Below are 16,931 nucleotides of genomic sequence, written 5' to 3'. Positions count from 1 at the left end.
ACCCTTATGGCTCCCTTTCTGAGAAGCCGGGAAGGTGTCTACGCGGCTGAGTGTTGCCGCCCGCCCCCCCCCCCCCCCAAAAAAAAAAAAAAAAAAAAGAAAAACTGTGGCTTTTGTTTTGTTTTTGCCACGTTGGGTTCAGTACCTCGCCGCCGGGCAGGCGAGGACCCGGCGGGCCGCCGCCGGCCTCCTCGCTGCAGCCCGCCTGCCCGCCTCAGGCGACAGCGCGCCGCCGCCGTCCCTCCGCCGGGATGTCCCGCAGGCGGCCGCGGGGGTCTCGGGGAGGGCAGCGGAACCAGCGGGGATGGCACCGGGGCGGTGAGGGGCGGGCGGGCTGGGGGAGCTGCTCCGCGCCGGGCAGGCGCCCCGGCCCCGCCCCGCCAACGGCGCTTCCCGGCAGGCAGCGGGGCAGCCGGGCGAGGCGCGGCGCAGGCGCAGGAGGCCGCGGGGAGGCCGCGGGGGCTGCCAGGGGATTCCCGGCCTGAGGCGGCCGGGGCCCGTCCCCGCTCCGCGCCGGGCCCGCCGCCGCAGGTGAGCCCCGCTCCGACGGACACCCCGCCTTCCCTGCCCTTCGCCTTCCCTTCCCCTGCCCTGCCGCGGCCTGGCGGCCTTCCCCTCCGCTCCCCGGCCCGGCCCTGCCCTCCCCCGGGCCGGTCCCCCCTCGCCGCCCCTCAGCGAGTCCCCGGGGCGGAGGGCGGCTGTCTGGGAGCGTGGCGGTCTCCGCAGCGAGGAGAGCCGGGGCTGCCTGATGGCCGGCCGGCCGGCCAGCAGCTCTAACGCGGCGCTTGACCGGGTGTTTTTAAAGGTTTTTCACGTACCGAAAACTGAGGGAATCGTCCGGAACCGGCCCGAGCGGCTGCCGGGGCGGCGGGGAGCCCCTCCCCAGCCCGCCTCGTTATTTCTGTTTGCAGTGGTAATGCATCCTCATTAATAAAGCATACGTGCGTCGTGTAATCAATTGGTTATTCCTTCTTTTGCTCCTCATAGATTTTTCTCTCTCCAAGTAGCTGAGAAAGGACAATGGGAGTTCAAGGACTTTGGAAACTGCTTGAATGCGCTGGGAGACCTATAAACCCCGAAATGCTAGAAGGAAAAATTCTTGCTGTTGGTATCCTTTAAAAATAAAGCTGAGGACCCAAATTTGTGAAGGAAATTGTTTTAACTATTTCACTTACTTCTACGTGATCTATTGTGTTTAGCTTTTTTTTTTTGTACTTTAAACCGTGACAATATTTTTATAAATAGATTTTATGCTTTCTCATATGTGGAATACTAAGCTTTTTTTAAATGTGTTTTAAAAAGTGACTTCTTTAATAGATTCCTTACACAAGTGTTGGGCTATAGGATTTTGTGCTTTATAAATAAATGTGCTGCTCTCAGCAGGACTATAAGATGAAAAAGTTTTAAGTACTTTTGAATCAACTTTCGTATCATACATACTCGGTTAAATGTTGGAAAGATGCGGAAAGAAGTTACCCTTCATTTATTTGTAAAAATAACTGGGGAGGTACTACTTGCTGCACAGTTGTTTCAGTTCTGCTTTTTGTCCAGGGCAATAGGGGCAAGAATTTATTCTTCTCCGAAGTTCACAAGTATTTGGATAATCTTGGTTTAGATAAGCCAAGCCTGGAACAGTGGGCAAAAGCCACTCAGTGAAATATGTACACTTTATAGAAAACTATTAATATGGTATATGTGCAAGTAGCATGTTTTTTCCTCTTAACGGTTCTTTAAGATATCAGTATCTGGTTGAACCAAGCAATAAAGGGAGCCAGAGATCGTGGTGGTAATTCCATACAAAATGCTCATCTCCTCACTCTGTTTCATCGACTCTGCAAGTTACTGTTTTTCCGAATTCGACCTGTCTTTGTTTTTGATGGAGAGGCACCGCTTCTGAAGAAACAAACCCTGGTAAGTACCTTTGCTGAGTCATGGCAATGCAACATAAGATGTACGGCTGCTGATACTAAGTAGCCTTTTTCAATTTCCTCCTTCTCCTGCTTACGCTTCTGAGCCGTGAGGGTGGAGGGCTTGAACTGCACTGCTGCACAGGTGTGCTTTGCAATCCCAGTTGTGGTTAGCTGTTGGAGCATGCAACAGCTCCCTTTGGATATATTCAGCTTTGATTTGTATAGAAACCAGATTGCAGAGAGGTAGATGATGGCATAAGCCTGAATCTTGCTCCAGAATGGACCTGAACACCACTCTTGCAAGCATTTGTACCCAGAAGCTGCAAACTGTTCCCAAGTCCCACAGAGGAAACCAACATAGAGCTGTTTAGAGGATGTGAAGGCTACGTCCCCATTGGTGTAGGATGAGTTAGGAGTTGCTCATAGACTCAGCATGCAGAATTACAGAATAGATTGGATGTATATCTTCAGCATCCAGAAAAATCTCGTTGGTGTTAATCATATTTTCACAGGCTAAGCGAAGACAAAGAAAGGACATCGCCATCAGTGATTCTAGGAAAACTACAGAGAAACTCTTGAAAACATTTTTGAAGAGACAAGTTATCAAAACGGCTCTCATGGGCAAAAGGCAAGAATAACAATTATTTTCCACTTGTTTATAAGTGGCAGGTAAGTTTTTCTGTACCTATTAATCACTGTGTTTTTTTTCTTTTTCTTTCCCTAAGCAATGAAGCTTTGCCCAGTATTACACAAGTTCGAAGAGAAGAAATTGATGATATGTATGTATTGCCTTCTTTAGAGGATGAAGAGAAGAACAGGTAGGTAGAATTAAGAAAAATAGCTTAAATGGCTATAATAAACTCAGATAAAAGTATAAACCACATTTTTTTGACGCTGCTGAAAGGCCTTTGACCCACGAGACTCCATAAGATATAAAGCATATTTCTTTAATTTACATTTTATTTCAGTTTCTTTTTGGACAGTTTTGTTTATAGCTCTGGATACAGAAGCCTTCTAGTTGTTTTTATGGGACAGTAACAGAAGAAGCTTTCAGCCCACAGATTAAATTTCTACACTGGATTCATGTTTAAGGATGAAAGTGTTACCTCAGGCTCTGTGGCCATATCTATATGGCTAAATGAAACTGGTTGTTCAAGCTTGGGTAGCTGGTGTGGCAGCTTGATTACGGTTTGCATCCCCTGTTTCAGTAGTGTAGACGTGTTCAGCAGAAGTAGGCTTTGTACGTGCTTGTCAAACTTGTGACATCTTCTTAAATAACACTAAGTGGGAATGTGGGGCTATCCGTTAGATTACTTTTTGCACATCTTACAATATACTTTTATATACTTTAAATGCTGTCCAAATAAGAATCTGGTAATGGTTTAAACAGCAACAGTTATTTCAGTCTAGTTTTAACTGACGTGAGTCTGCCTTCTTGCTTTCTGTTTAGATCTTTTTGACTTGTGTATATATTTGTGTGGGTGTGTATATATATGCACATATATATGTGTGTGTACTTTGATGTGTGTGAATTTTTGTACTTGTCAGTGACTAATGTCCTTTTGCTTAAGATAGGAACTTTATTTTCCTAGGTAAATATCTACATCTTTTTTTTCTTTTTGTGATTTTTAGCTCGGAGGAGGAAGATGAAAAAGAATGGCAAGCGAGAATGAGCCAAAAACAGATGTTGCAAGTAAGTGCATCCTAATTGCCCTGTTACTGTGAACAATCCTTTTGTTCGTGTGTAATGCTTAAAAAAAAAAAAAAAGTGTTTGGAGGTACAGGTCTTACTATAGCATTACTTACCAAGCAAACAAGTTAATTTTCAGCACTCTATGAATCATAGAATCATAGAATCGTTTAGGTTGGAAAAGACCTTTAAGATCATCCAGTCCAACCATTAACCTACACTACCAAGCCCACCTAAACCAATGAAGGGTAGACTTTCTACTAATGAGGAAATACAAATGTAATTTTCTCCACTAGAATACAACAGAATAGGAATTTCTTGTCCTGTCTTTTTTTTTTTTTTTTTTTCTCCCGTTTGACTACTTTCTCTGGACATGTGGAGAAGAAATTGTTTTTTGTAATGTTATAAGTGAAATGTATGTATTTGTGCACATGTGTATGCACATATAAGACAGCATATGTAACAAAATTCCATGCTTCTCCAAATATGAATTGATGTTGAAGCACTTTGGTCCTTGAGTTTTCACAGATAAATTCTGTATTCCCTTCTGATGTGCTGATCTCATGGGAACAGGAGAAAAGAAATACATAACCTAAGAATAAGGGATGATGAATAATAAAATTATCTCTGCTTTCATCAAAATAAAAAAAAACCCACCCAACCAAAAAAAACGTCTTGGAAATACTGTTTATCTTTGAAGTCATTTGCATTCAGAAGGAGAACCTCTTTGGAAGGATAAAATCAGACTAGCTGAGGCTATAGGACTTGCTTCTGTGGCTTATGCTAAATATCTTTTTGTAAAAAGAATAAACCCAAGTTTCTCCATATAGTGTACATCAATAATTATGTACTTTACATTCTTTTATTAGATAGTAGTTACCTTTTTTTTTTCTAAACTGTTTTCTTGACAGTATAGGAAGTAGGAACAAAGATTTTGTGGGGGTTTTTCGTTGTTGGTTGGATTGATGCTCTAAATATTGTCTTTGCCGTGCTGTAATATAAAATAGATGTTTATGTTGTTTTCCATTTTTATAGGAAGAGTTATGTGAAAATCCTCATTCTGTAGATATTGAATCAGAAGATTTCAACAAGCTGCCTCCAGAAATAAAACATGAGATCTTGACTGATATGAAAGAATTTACAAAGCGAAAAAGAACATTATTTGAAGCAATGCCAGAGGTAATACTTAAAATAGTTTTCAAGCCGTCAGAATGGAGCTATTGCGATTAATGCAGATGAAGACTACATAAGAGTATCACATCAGCAAACCTTTACCCCCAGGCCTATTTAATAAGAGATGTTATGTTGAGGGGAAAAAAACCCCAGTGAGATAATGACTCTTAACAGAGCCTTCCCGTGTATCTGTTCAGAGTCCTATCTCTTGATTTCCACTAAAATTGACAGAGCTAATTCAGTTTTGCAAGAATGGAGAAAATCACGCTGTGTCTCATGCCTCATCAGCATTATGCCCAAGGTTTCAATTGCAAGGACATACTACTGGTGTGGATAACCAGGAAGAATGAACGCAGCTTGAATTCCAAACCTTCAGGTTGTTAGGGGAGCTGGCAGCTGGGGAAAGGCTTTTGTAACCTAGGCAGATGTGTTACTGAAGCCATTCAGAGACAAACGGAGAATCCTACAATGCCACTTCTACAGTAGCTTTTCAGAGCACAGATTTTAAAAGTGCAATGTATGTCAGATAAAATGATAGCTTTTTGCCCAAGTATAAGCTAAGAACCATCATCTTAAAACCATCCACGTGTGGATTCTGTTACAATTGCATTGTTGTTAAGGTGGGGACTAGCTCTGTTAGCCCGCTAAGTTTTGTTGGTCATATTGAGATCTCGTGTTTAGCCAGCATTCAGAACTACTTAATGGTACCTTTTAGAATTGCTGTGTGTTAGCGGGCTAGTGTTGCTGTCTCTTGGGAATGCAGCAGTTGGTAAAAGACAAATGTTACCTGCTTAAAGGAAACTCTTAAAAAGCTCTCCAGAGTGTGGTAAATGAACTTGCTTAAAAGGTGCAGCTAGTGGCATTTTATTTAAATTGATTTGGGGTATTTTTTCTTTGTTTGTTTATTTTTAAGGAGTCCAATGACTTTTCCCAGTACCAGCTTAGGGGTTTGCTTAAGAAAAGCAACCTCAATCGGTGCATAGAAAATGTACAAAAAGAATTGAATCAACAGCACTCGGGTGAAATCCAAACACAATATGAAAATGAAGGTGGTTTTGTGAAAGAAGTGGAATCTAGGAGGGTAGTCTCTGAAGATACTTCTCACTATATACTAATAAAGGGTATGTCAGGTCTTAATTTTGTAAAACCTCGTTTGGTGTGTGCAGTCTGCAGCTGTCAGTTTTAAGGAAAAGCCTGAATATTGTTTACAGGTGCATGTAGCCGATACTTTGTATGAAATGTGCATTACTGTTAGACGTAATTATAATAAACTGTGATCTGTAAACGTGTAGAAAACTGGTTTATTAATCTTTATGTAATGATGTTCATTATGTAAATTGGAATGTTAGTATAAAGCAGTTTTTTACTAAAAAAAATCAACAAAAAACTTTCTTTCAGGTATTCAAGCAAAAGAAGCTACACATAGAGACTTGGAAACTACTGCAGGACCTTCATCATCAATGTCTGAATTCACTAAATGGAATAAAAACAATGAATCTCCTGCTAATGCAAAGCTAGTGGCATCTGACAAGTTGCAGACAGAGCAAGATGACAATGTGGTGACAGCACCACCCTCTCCTCGGACTTTGCTGGCTATCCAGGCAGCTATGGTAGAAAGCAGCTCAGAAGAAGAACTGGGGGAGGAAGGTACAGGGCGACTGAACGTGGACCAGTCTGTAACAGAGGGAGGCAGCGTGTCTCCAAGAACACTACAGGCAATTCAGCAAGCTCTGATTGATGGTGATAAAAGGGAGGAAGTTGTTACTGTCAGAACTGATGGAGTGTTACCAGAAAGATCAGAAGTGAGGGATTTCCTGCTGAGTAGCTCAGATGAGGAAGATCAGGTTCCTGAAGTTAAGGAGGGAAAAAAAATACCTATCTACAAAATATCTACAATTCATTCGTCAAACCAAGTGATTGTGCAAGACGCTGAGTTTGAACAAAGGAGTCAGGAGTTGGAAAAAAATCATATTGCACCCAAGGACACCAGTATATCCAGAGCTGAAAATTATTCTTGTATTGACAATACAAGAAAAGGCAAAGAAGATGTAGACAAAGAAGAAAATGGTTCTGAAATTGACTTAAATTCTTCAGGAGATAAGGATATAAACTTATGCACGCAGAAGCCAAGCTGTTCCCCTGTACAAACTAGTATAGGGGCTTTGATTCATGCTGAAACAACAGACCTTTCTAAAAATGAGGAAAACTTGAAAATTTCTGAAAATATAGAGGAAGTAATTTCACGAACGGAAGAGAATGTATCTGAGGTACAAAAGGATATTAGATTTTTTCCAGAAGCAAAAGGTCCTGAGGAGGAAAGAGAACGGATATCACAGTCTGAAGACAGTGATTCTGATGGTAGGTGCTTTCTAATTGTGTGAAAAGATAAGAAAATAGGACCTTATCGTATTTGTAGTCAGTTGAAGTTAACCTTTTCTCCTAGTAAGAAATGCTTTAAAATACATCTGTTCCTACGTAAGTAGGAGGTGGGAAGAAAATCTGAGCTGTTTTTCTCCTTGGTGTTATGTTTTATCATTGAAACCTGAGTATACCGTACAAAGAGTCAAGAAGGCATGCTGTTGTGTACATTGAATTTAACTGGTGTATTAATGGTCAACCACTTGGTTTCTGTAATTTCACAATCCTTATATCTATTCGCTGCATATAGGGAAAAAAATCACAGCCCAAGTTAACAACACGTAAAAATACTTTTAAAACAAGCAGCAGGAAGTTGAAATTTTTATTTTCCTTTAATAGGAAGCTTTATTGAAGTGGATACTGAAATCAGTAATGAGGCAGAGCTTCCGACAAAATATGATGAAAAACTGGGTGATGAAACAGCACTTCCAGAAGTGGAGACAGACAGACATGATATTGTCACACAGGACTTGCTGAAGGAGTCTGATGAAGTGCAGTTGGCAAATGATCAGAATGTTGAAAGAGAAGATGATGGTAAAGATGCAGCGGATGAGTGGCAAGACGTCAGTTTGGTAACTCCTTTTATTTGTTTTGAGCTAGTAATGAAGTGCTCTGTCCCCAAATAGTTTTTAAGGAAAACTATTGGGACACCTTCTTACTGTTTCATTGCTTTCTCGTATATGTATCTAATTCTACGGGAACTGTTTTTTCTTTAAAGATGATGGTTAACCATAATCTCTCTGAAGTCAGAGGGAAACTTTAAGGTTTTAGCACTCTGATGAACAAGACCTATCTCTGGTCTTATAATTTACTGCATTAGAGAAGCTATGACAACTTTCAAGCATGAATTAATGGAGCATATACTACTAGAATAATTATAGTTGGAGACTTAGTGCCTTGCCTAACTTAAGTATATCTGAATTGCTGAAATAATGAAAATCTTGTTTTATTTTTCAGGAAGAACTAGAACAATTAGAAAATGACCTTTCTGCTGAGCAGAATATGCTTCAGGCTCAGAAGCAGCAGCAGGAACGTGTTGCTGCTTCTGTAACAGGACAGATGTTCTTGGAAAGCCAGGTAGTATTTGTTGAAACATTTTGACTTGATATAGCATGATGTCATCCCCCGCTCCACCCCAGTCAAACATTTTCTTAAAAGCTGTTAGTAATTTTGCTTAATTATAGGTCACCTTTTTCCTCTTTAGGGAGCTTGTTTTCTTCAGTCTGCTTGATTTAAAATACTGAAAGTATTGAGATAATATTGAATTCCAACAATTTTAAATAACTGTTATAACATTAGAAATAATAATCAAATTATGACTAAATCAACATTATTTTTAAGTACCGATTTCTTAAGGTTGGGCCAGTTTGATCTTTGCCTGTTGCTGTGAAAGGTGCAAATTGATCAAAAAAATATCAGGAAGTTACATTCAGCAGTATGGAATAGGTGTAATCTGGGTGTTAGGTAAATTGTGATTTCCCCTAGGGATTAAAAGATAAAAGCTTACAAGAAGTCTGTATGGTAATCCAGGTTTATGCCCTGGGTAACTGATTTTAAAGAATCTTACCAGTAATACCTGCATAAGCCTGTTACTTCTGTTTCAGTATTAGCTTTTACAGGTTCATGCAGTCTAATGCAAGGACTGCTTGCAATACAATGTGTTGGGGTTAACATATCCATACTATAGTAGACTAGTGATAGTATCTATGAAGTAATAAACTTACTCTAACAAATTAATTCTGTGAAATATATAAATGCTTTTATTTTCTTTGCATACAAGGGGTAATTTAGATAGTCTTAAAATAATCAAAATTTTTTTTCCTTTGTTAAATATTTGCTCTTACTTGTTTCTTCAGATGATTCTTTTTAAAAGCCAGTAGACTGTGCTTTTGTAGTATTACGTGCCATATATTGGTAGATGCATCATTGCAGTTGTAAGTCTTTTGACGTTTGTGCTTTTGCTCTTCATTACAGTAAAAGTTTTAAGTCTTGAGAATGACTCTGTCAGGGCACAAAAGCCAGCTGCAGTGAGAAAAAAAAAAGTGTGTGTATGTGCAGATATCTGTATACCTATAGAATATATATTTAATAAATTTTGCACCTTAGCTTTTGCAGTGATCATTACATCCAACTTGGGAGCCCGAGAGTAAATGGAAAGCATAATTTCTGGAGATGATGTAACCCAGAATTGTGTAACTAACACAAGCCTGTAAATGAGCGTGTGTGGGATATTCAGCTGAGGTTAAATAATGTATTCCATAAAAGCAAATTGTGTAAAATGCATCAAAATACATGTATATCAAAACACCATTCCAAGGATGATTAGTCTGCCTACTGTTTCCTGCTTGATACTAATGTTTCTCATATGCTTTCATACTATTTTCTGAGCTAAGGTGATGACTGATTTTTTTTTTTCTTTTTAGATCTTTTCCTTTTTTAAGATATTTTTTCCTTTTTTAAGATATTTTTTCCTTTTTAAGATATTTTTTCCTTTTTAAGATATTTTTTCCTTTTTAAGATATTTTTTCCTTTTTAGATATTTTTTCCTTTTTTAGATATTTTTTCCTTTTTTTCTTTCTTAGATATTTTTAGATTTTTTTCTTTTTAGATTTTTTCCTTTCTTTTTAGATTTTTTCCTTTCTTTTTAGAGTTTTTCCTTTCTTTTTAGAGTTTTTCCTTTCTTTTTAGAGTTTTTCCTTTCTTTTTAGAGTTTTTCCTTTCTTTTTAGAGTTTTTCCTTTCTTTTTAGAGTTTTTCCTTTCTTTTTAGAGTTTTTTTAAATTTTTAATTTAGTGTGCATCTTTTGTTTCATGGAGCCCATGTAATGGTAATGCATGGACTTTTCTCCATGTAATGGAAAGCACAATACTTAAGTATGCTTGTGTAATTAAGATAGCAGATTCTCAAACTGTGTAGTAATAGTGTGATCAAGTAGTGCTTGACTTATGTCAAGTGCTATCTGCCTGAGATGATTAATTGGGGTTTCCCCTTTGACTTAACTGTGCTTGGCACTTTTTAGCGCTAACTTAAGATTTGCTGTGAAATATTAAATGCCTCCCAAGTGTGAATCTAGCAGTTCTGAGTCAAGCAGAAGTATAATAGAAGTTCATTCTTCAGATGAAATATTAACTGTTTTCTTTCCATCCTACAGGAGCTTCTCCGTCTGTTTGGCATTCCATATATTGAAGCTCCGATGGAGGCAGAGGCACAGTGTGCTATACTGGACCTTACTGATCAGACCTCTGGGACAATCACTGACGATAGTGATGTTTGGTTATTTGGTGCACGACATGTTTATAAAAATTTCTTCAGTCAAAATAAATATGTGGAATACTATCAGTATGTTGATTTTCAAAACCAGCTAGGTAAGCCTTGGGTATTGATTTGTTAAATACAGTCTTCAATAAGACAGCGCTGCCATGCATCTTTTTGAAGTTGTATTTTCTACAGAATTTTCTGTGTCTGTTATTACAATGCCTGTTCTTTGGAGAGTCTCTAAAGACATTCAGTTGGGTTGCTGTTTTTACTACCAGATGACCCCCCTGAATTTGCAGACACCTGCATTTAATACACTGAGTTAGTGTGATGATCATCAAGGCTGGTGGTATGAACTATGGTATCAGTTTCTAGGTAAATGTCAGCATGACTTCTCTGACATGGTGGGAAAATTATATTCTGATGTCATCAGATTTATAGTCTTCTGGAAATGGAAGTTAATTTTGGACATACTGACACATAATGTATTAGAAGAGGATCTGGCATATGTATATGCTCTGTAAAAGGTTTTTCATTTAGTTGATACTGACAGCTTTTTTTCTTCTTTCAGATTGCTCTTGTACCAGTCTAAGCAAATTGTTGCTAATTATATTGAACTACTAAACTTCAGTGTCACGTAGTGTATTAAGGAAAATATGAGCCAATTTTAACTGCTTCTTATGCCTTGTTTAAGTAGAACTCTTTTAAAATCAGTTTTGACGTTTTCGAAGTTTAGAGCAGCTATAGACTTTGAAATAATATTTTAATGTCTTCAGCATGTAAAATTTCACAACATTTTTATGTGGTGAAAAATACGTCTTTGGTTTCTTCTCCCAGCAAATTGAATGAAGCCTTTTTTCCCCCTGCTTTTACCTACTTAGGTATACTGCTGTAGCTTACTTGGGAAGGATTGCTGTAAAAGCATATCTGTGATTTTAAGCTGTTATTAATGTACTAAACCAGAGATTTTATTTATTAATTTATTGGGGAAAAATAGTCACTATTGTTCTTGTCACATTCCTCTGCAGTCTTGTACTTCTACTCCTTTTCCATACGTTGCACAACTCTTCTTTCTTGACAGTTGATAGATATCCTGACTAGCATACCGATGGTCTTGCTTTGTGTGCTTAGACACATCCCTCCTTTTCTCCACTGCTTTTTTTCTTTTTTTAATCTAAACTCCTGAAGCTAGTCAATGAAAGTCAGTCTGGTTGCCTCAGATCTTACAGTGTACCAAGTAGAAGTGAGCACCTGAGTTATTCCTTCTTTCTGGCTGTTTCACAGGCTCTCTTGGTCTACTTGGTAACTGCACTAGCGCAGAGCAAAAGGCTGCCAGTTTGGGGACACTTTTAAGAAGCAGATGCATTGATATTGTGGACTAGAATTCAAGCTGAATGTTTTTACTTCTGATTTGGGGGTTATTAAATTCAGGTCAGCATTAGATGAGAACAGGACAGTAACTGGAAAAATATATGTAAAATAATATCTCTTAGCTCTTAGAAACCCAGAATTTCCCAGTGGTCTTTACAATGTAACATTCTAATTTTGGCAAGATATATTTGCCAAGTTAGTGCAACTACCGGTGCTTGAGCTAGCAGTAGCGTATTGACACTGCTCCAGAATAAAATATAGCAAATTTTGATGTTGAATTGTAATTTTACAGAATTGATGCCTTTGTGTTCCTTTTGTTTTTTGCCTTTCAGATAATATATTATTTTTTAATTTGTAAGAGAACAGATGCTGAATCCACTGGTTTTATTTGGTTTACGCACTTTCTTTTACAGGGTTGGATCGAAACAAGCTAATTAACTTGGCATACTTGCTTGGAAGTGACTACACTGAGGGCATCCCAAATGTTGGCTTTGTAACAGCAATGGAGATTTTAAATGAATTTCCTGGACATGGCTTGGAACCTCTCTTAAAATTCGCGTATGCTTCATTGTATTTTTCTTTTTTGTCTCTCCATAACATGAATATTAGTGAATATACTTTTCTGCTGCTTAAGCATACAACAAAAAGTATGACTATCATTGACCATCATTAAGGAGACTAAGTTAACTGTAAAGTATGTGACTCCATTATATCATTATTTGAAATGGCAGGTAAATAAGGTGACATGTTGGTACAGCAATTACAGTGAGACTAATGAAGACAATAGAACAGCTGTAGAATTGTGTGGCTGCCTCTGAGTTCATTGCAGAAATGGATCCATAGTGAAGTGGAGGTTTATTCTACCTGAGTTTGTGAGAAGGTGCTGTAGCTTGCTCGTAGAGAAAAGAGACTTGATGAGTGAGGAATGGATGACCTGGAAAGAGACAGACAGGTAGGCTGTGGGGAAGAACAAGATTTGAAGAGGGCCAAGCGAGTGTATTGTCAATGGCAAGGATGGTTAGAAGTCTTTTTTCTTTTTTTCTTTCTATTTTTTTTTCCTTGCATACCAAAAAAACCTCCAAAAATGATCATTGTGTAGAACATCCTCCTCAAGTGAGGCTGAATTTAGGGCCTTCTGTTAGCAGCTTATGGGGAATCCAGGTGATGTTTGCTACTGTGGCTTACAATGCCTGCATTTACTATGTATGTTTCGTCTTTTCTACTTTCAGATTGTATGTCCCTTTGGCTGTATTTTATTTGGAAATTTCCTATCTCATCTCATGTAGTAACTGAAGTAGGGAGGCTACGGCTATTGAAATTAGCATGGTAGCTCTTGATATTCCAAATTATGTTTTATGGAGGCAAATGAACACTTTCCTCTGTTTTTCAGTGAGTGGTGGAATGAGGCTCAGAAGAATAAGAAATTGAGACCTAATCCACATGATACCAAAGTCAAGAAGAAACTGCGGGAGCTGCAACTTTCTTCAGGTTTCCCAAATCCAGCAGTGGCAGAAGCATACCTGAAGCCTGTGGTAGATGAGACAAGGGGTTCATTCACCTGGGGGAAGCCTGATGTAGAGCAAATCAGAGGATATCCTTTTACTGTATGGCAGGACTTGTTAGTTAAAGTACTCGGATTAAAGTTCATAGGGCTAGTTAGTGAGTCAGTAATGGAATGTCAAATTCTTAACATCTCATTGGTGTGAGAGGCCCCCGGCCCCGTCTGCATGTGCTCTCCTACAATCATACCAGCTCTGGAATGGAAGGGAGCGCAGCCATGCATGTGTGGCATTCAGGGCTGCTCTGTCCTCCTGAGAGAGCGGGCTGCTTCGCTTTGCATGCAAAGAGAGTCTCATAGCTGGGCCTGACTAGTTTGTTGTGATGTTACGTTTCTGTAACTGTGCTGTGCCTATTTCTAGACTTAGAGACTTAGAGAGGGATTGTTTCCACACTCCTGATATGTTTCCTGTCTTTCACAAGTAAGTTTCAAAGCCTAATCAGAAATGGTGATTCAGTCTGTGTTTTATCCATAGTTATTCACTGCATTTCGTGCAATGATGTCTATTTCTTGCATCCGTTGCAGCTTGAGCTGCAGTGAATTGTTGAAAAGTAGATGGCAATGCATGCAGAGCTAATAGTGTTTTCAAGAGTAAATGAAACTTCCAGTGTGTGCAAGTGTAAAAGTAAGGTTTACTTATAGGTTTTTTGTCTTACGGCAGTACCGTATAGCCAAATGAGTTCTGTCTTAACTGAGACATGCTTTTGGAAATGTTGAGACTAGAGAAAAAGTTCTGTAACTAATAGAGATGTAACAGTGTGATTAGGATACATAGTGTAATACTGGAACCATTCTCATAAGTCAGCTGTAATAACTTAAAGTGTTTTCTCTGGTTTTGTAGTAGAAAAAGCTTTGAAGCAGAGTGACTTTCCTCCAGACATCGTTTTTTTGAGGAATTTTCATTTTATGTGTTTACAAAATACTAGTAATACCCATTTTGTAAAGTTCCTTAACTTTCTGCACATTCTGTCAGGATCACTTTGGCTGGACGAGGACAAAGATAGATGAAATCCTTTTGCCTGTGATGAAACAGCTGAGCTTGCAGCAGGTAAAGTATAAAACTACGTATAGTTTAAGGGTAACTGGAAAGCTGTAAGAGAAGCATTTTAAAAGGAACAGCAAGGCTTTAATCTAAAATACATTTCTCAGAAACTGGGATTTGGCCTTTTTTTTATCTTAATATATATATTTTTAAAAGTCATTAAACTTCTCTAGACTTCATTTCTGTATGATTCGGGTGTGCTGTGAGGCACTCTATGTAATTTCAACTTGGTTTCAAATTTTGTTCTCTGTCAAGCACCTGTCTCAAGTCCAGGTTGCTGTTTGTTTGTTCTGGATGTATACTTTCAGATTGACTGGAACATTCTTTGGCAGGGTCTGTCTCTTAGACAATTTTAGGGAGAATATAGAGGACTAGCTTAGTCTATACAGCAAGCCTAGCTGCGGTTGAATGACACAGACCCATTGTGTGTGACTACTTCTAGTTCTACTCCTATCTACTCCTATACTTCTATCTTTATACTGTAGGAGCATGCGTTACAATGAACTTCAATCAAATGACCGCATTTTGTTGCACTAGCATATGCAAAAGTAAAGTGCACTTGCAACACTTGCTTAGTAAACATTCTGTCATTTTAACAGCTTGAAGCTAAGGATGTGTTTGTAAGGACATGCTTGAGAGCACTACAGAGATTCTCTGTATTACGGTTGAAAATAGCAACATAAGTCTAATCAACAGCAGCACAATGTTTATAAAATCTTGCTGCCATTTGTTTATTATTTAGCTTCTGTAAAGGTTCTTGTTGCATAATTCATAATAAAGTATAGGTATTACTATAACAATGCATCTTATTGTTCACATCTTTTTGCATATTAATTTCATTAGTCCTTTGTCCTACTTTAATTTGTGATGCTTTGTAGTATAGCTAAAAACTGAATTCCCATCACGAAAACATCCAAAGGTGTTTCTCTGTTTTATATTTGATAGACTCAGCTTCGAATCGATTCATTCTTCAGACTAGCACAGCATGAAAAAATAGCTATTAAAAGTCAGAGACTGCGCAGAGCTGTGACTTGTCTGAAGAGAAAGGAAAAAGAAGCTGATGAAATTCGGGAGGCCACTGCTGTTATGGAGATTGAACTTAAGCAGCATGAGGAGAGGAAAGGGGAAGGTGCTGCTGGCTGCACAAATCATCAAGCTGTGGCAACAGAAGTCCAAAGTGGAAAGAGAAGAAAACGTTCAGACTCCAGAAAAGAACATTTATATGGAGGTGGTTTTATTGGGAATTTGCATCTTTCAGAAACTTCTAGTGACTCCTCAGCAGAGGAATTAGAAAGCAGAGATTTAGGCAAGAGCAAAAAGAGGAAAAATGTCTCTGCAATGGGGACAGCAGACCATAAAGAGAAAAAGGGGTGCAGTAGCTCAAGTGGTGAGGATGAAGAACTGGGAAACATAGTCATGGTGACTGCTAAACCTGTGTTTGAGGGCAGAAAAAAGAAATCACAGAGTAAGAGAGGAAGAAAAAAGAAAAAGCCTTAAAGAAAAGAAGTCTTAAAAAAGAGAGACTCTGTGTGTGTGGTTGTTTTATGACTTAAGCTTTGTAAATATTCTAATGAATTTTTCATAAATAATAAATTATCCCTATTTGTCATGTGTTTGTCGTACATTTTGTGTCCGGAATTTATATAGGAGGGATTTCAGATGATGAATACAATAATTTTAGCGCATTTACTCGTAAAGACCTAGATTGGACTTCGTATAAGTTTTCTGGTTTGAGATTTTAAAATTGAGGCAAAACGTGTTGCCCATTCATTTGCATTCTAAGTGAGGTGAGATAGCTGTTAAAAATCGCAAGCAATCTGTTGCTTCCTGAACTTCAAACTTAAATTAAATTTTGAAAGCAACTTGGGTTATGATTTCTAGGTGCTGAGAGAATGCAAATCAGCTCAATTAGTGGTGTTTTCCTTATTCTCTTCACTATGCCTGTCTGAAAAGTTTTGTGCTCAAAGTAATGTTGCTTATCGAACCATTCATGAGACAATGTAAGCCCTCGTAAAATCTCATGGAAAATCATACAGTATATAATTTGAGGTGCTGTAATTGTTTATGTTCTGAATGTAAATGTTTCTAGATTTGGAGTTACTCACTGGTTGCAGCACTCATGTTGAATTAATTTGTGAGAGAAACTATGTGTTAGGCTCAGACTTCCCCATCTCCCTCACTTGTCTCTCGGAATGATTGTAGAATTTATTTATAGCTCATGTGGATTAAGACAGAAAAGCACTGAATGCTGCCAGTCATACTTGGGTTCTTATGTTACATTTTGGTCCTCCTTGCTTCTTTTGTCTTCTCGTTTGATATTTATACTTCATTTCTCATTGTTTCTTTGTTTTGAGTCCAAGTCCATACAACTAAGTTTCGTATGAAACATTAGCCTCCCCTAAAAGGATGAAGGACTGGGGTAAACTGGGTAGGATTTGGCCATTACAGTTACAGAGAGTCTAATACTTCATGTACAGTGTTTACAGAGCAAAACCGACCCCTCTTGAGACTACTT

General features: G+C 38.6%; 1 protein-coding gene across 1 annotated transcript; it reads left to right on the top strand.

Moving 5' to 3' along the window:
• Nucleotides 1-495: 495 nt before the first annotated feature.
• Nucleotides 496-16,027, top strand: ERCC5 (ERCC excision repair 5, endonuclease). Its single transcript, XM_075716966.1, has 16 exons — nt 496-531; nt 988-1,108; nt 1,736-1,911; nt 2,423-2,538; nt 2,636-2,728; nt 3,543-3,603; nt 4,636-4,779; nt 5,687-5,894; nt 6,172-7,131; nt 7,531-7,763; nt 8,149-8,268; nt 10,342-10,555; nt 12,230-12,374; nt 13,207-13,407; nt 14,338-14,422; nt 15,362-16,027. Exons 2-16 carry the CDS (start codon nt 1,021-1,023, stop codon nt 15,911-15,913), a joined length of 3,396 nt encoding a protein of 1,131 aa, XP_075573081.1. The 5' UTR covers nt 496-531; nt 988-1,020; the 3' UTR covers nt 15,914-16,027.
• The last annotated feature ends 904 nt before the right edge of the window (nt 16,028-16,931 follow it).

Source organism: Pelecanus crispus, chromosome 1 (genome assembly GCF_030463565.1).
Source record: "Pelecanus crispus isolate bPelCri1 chromosome 1, bPelCri1.pri, whole genome shotgun sequence".
Lineage (NCBI taxonomy): Eukaryota > Metazoa > Chordata > Aves > Pelecaniformes > Pelecanidae > Pelecanus > Pelecanus crispus.
The sequence above is the reverse complement of the archived record's forward strand: the minus strand, read 5'-3'. Positions and strand labels throughout refer to the sequence as shown.

Bases quoted from the DNA above. Each gene is read 5' to 3' on its own strand.
- ERCC5 (XM_075716966.1), top strand. From the start codon at position 1,021: ATGGGAGTTCAAGGACTTTGGAAACTGCTTGAATGCGCTGGGAGACCT. The intron at 7,132-7,530 runs GTAGGTGCTTTC...TTCCTTTAATAG, and splicing joins TGAAGACAGTGATTCTGATG to GAAGCTTTATTGAAGTGGAT. The intron at 10,556-12,229 runs GTAAGCCTTGGG...TTTCTTTTACAG, and splicing joins TGATTTTCAAAACCAGCTAG to GGTTGGATCGAAACAAGCTA.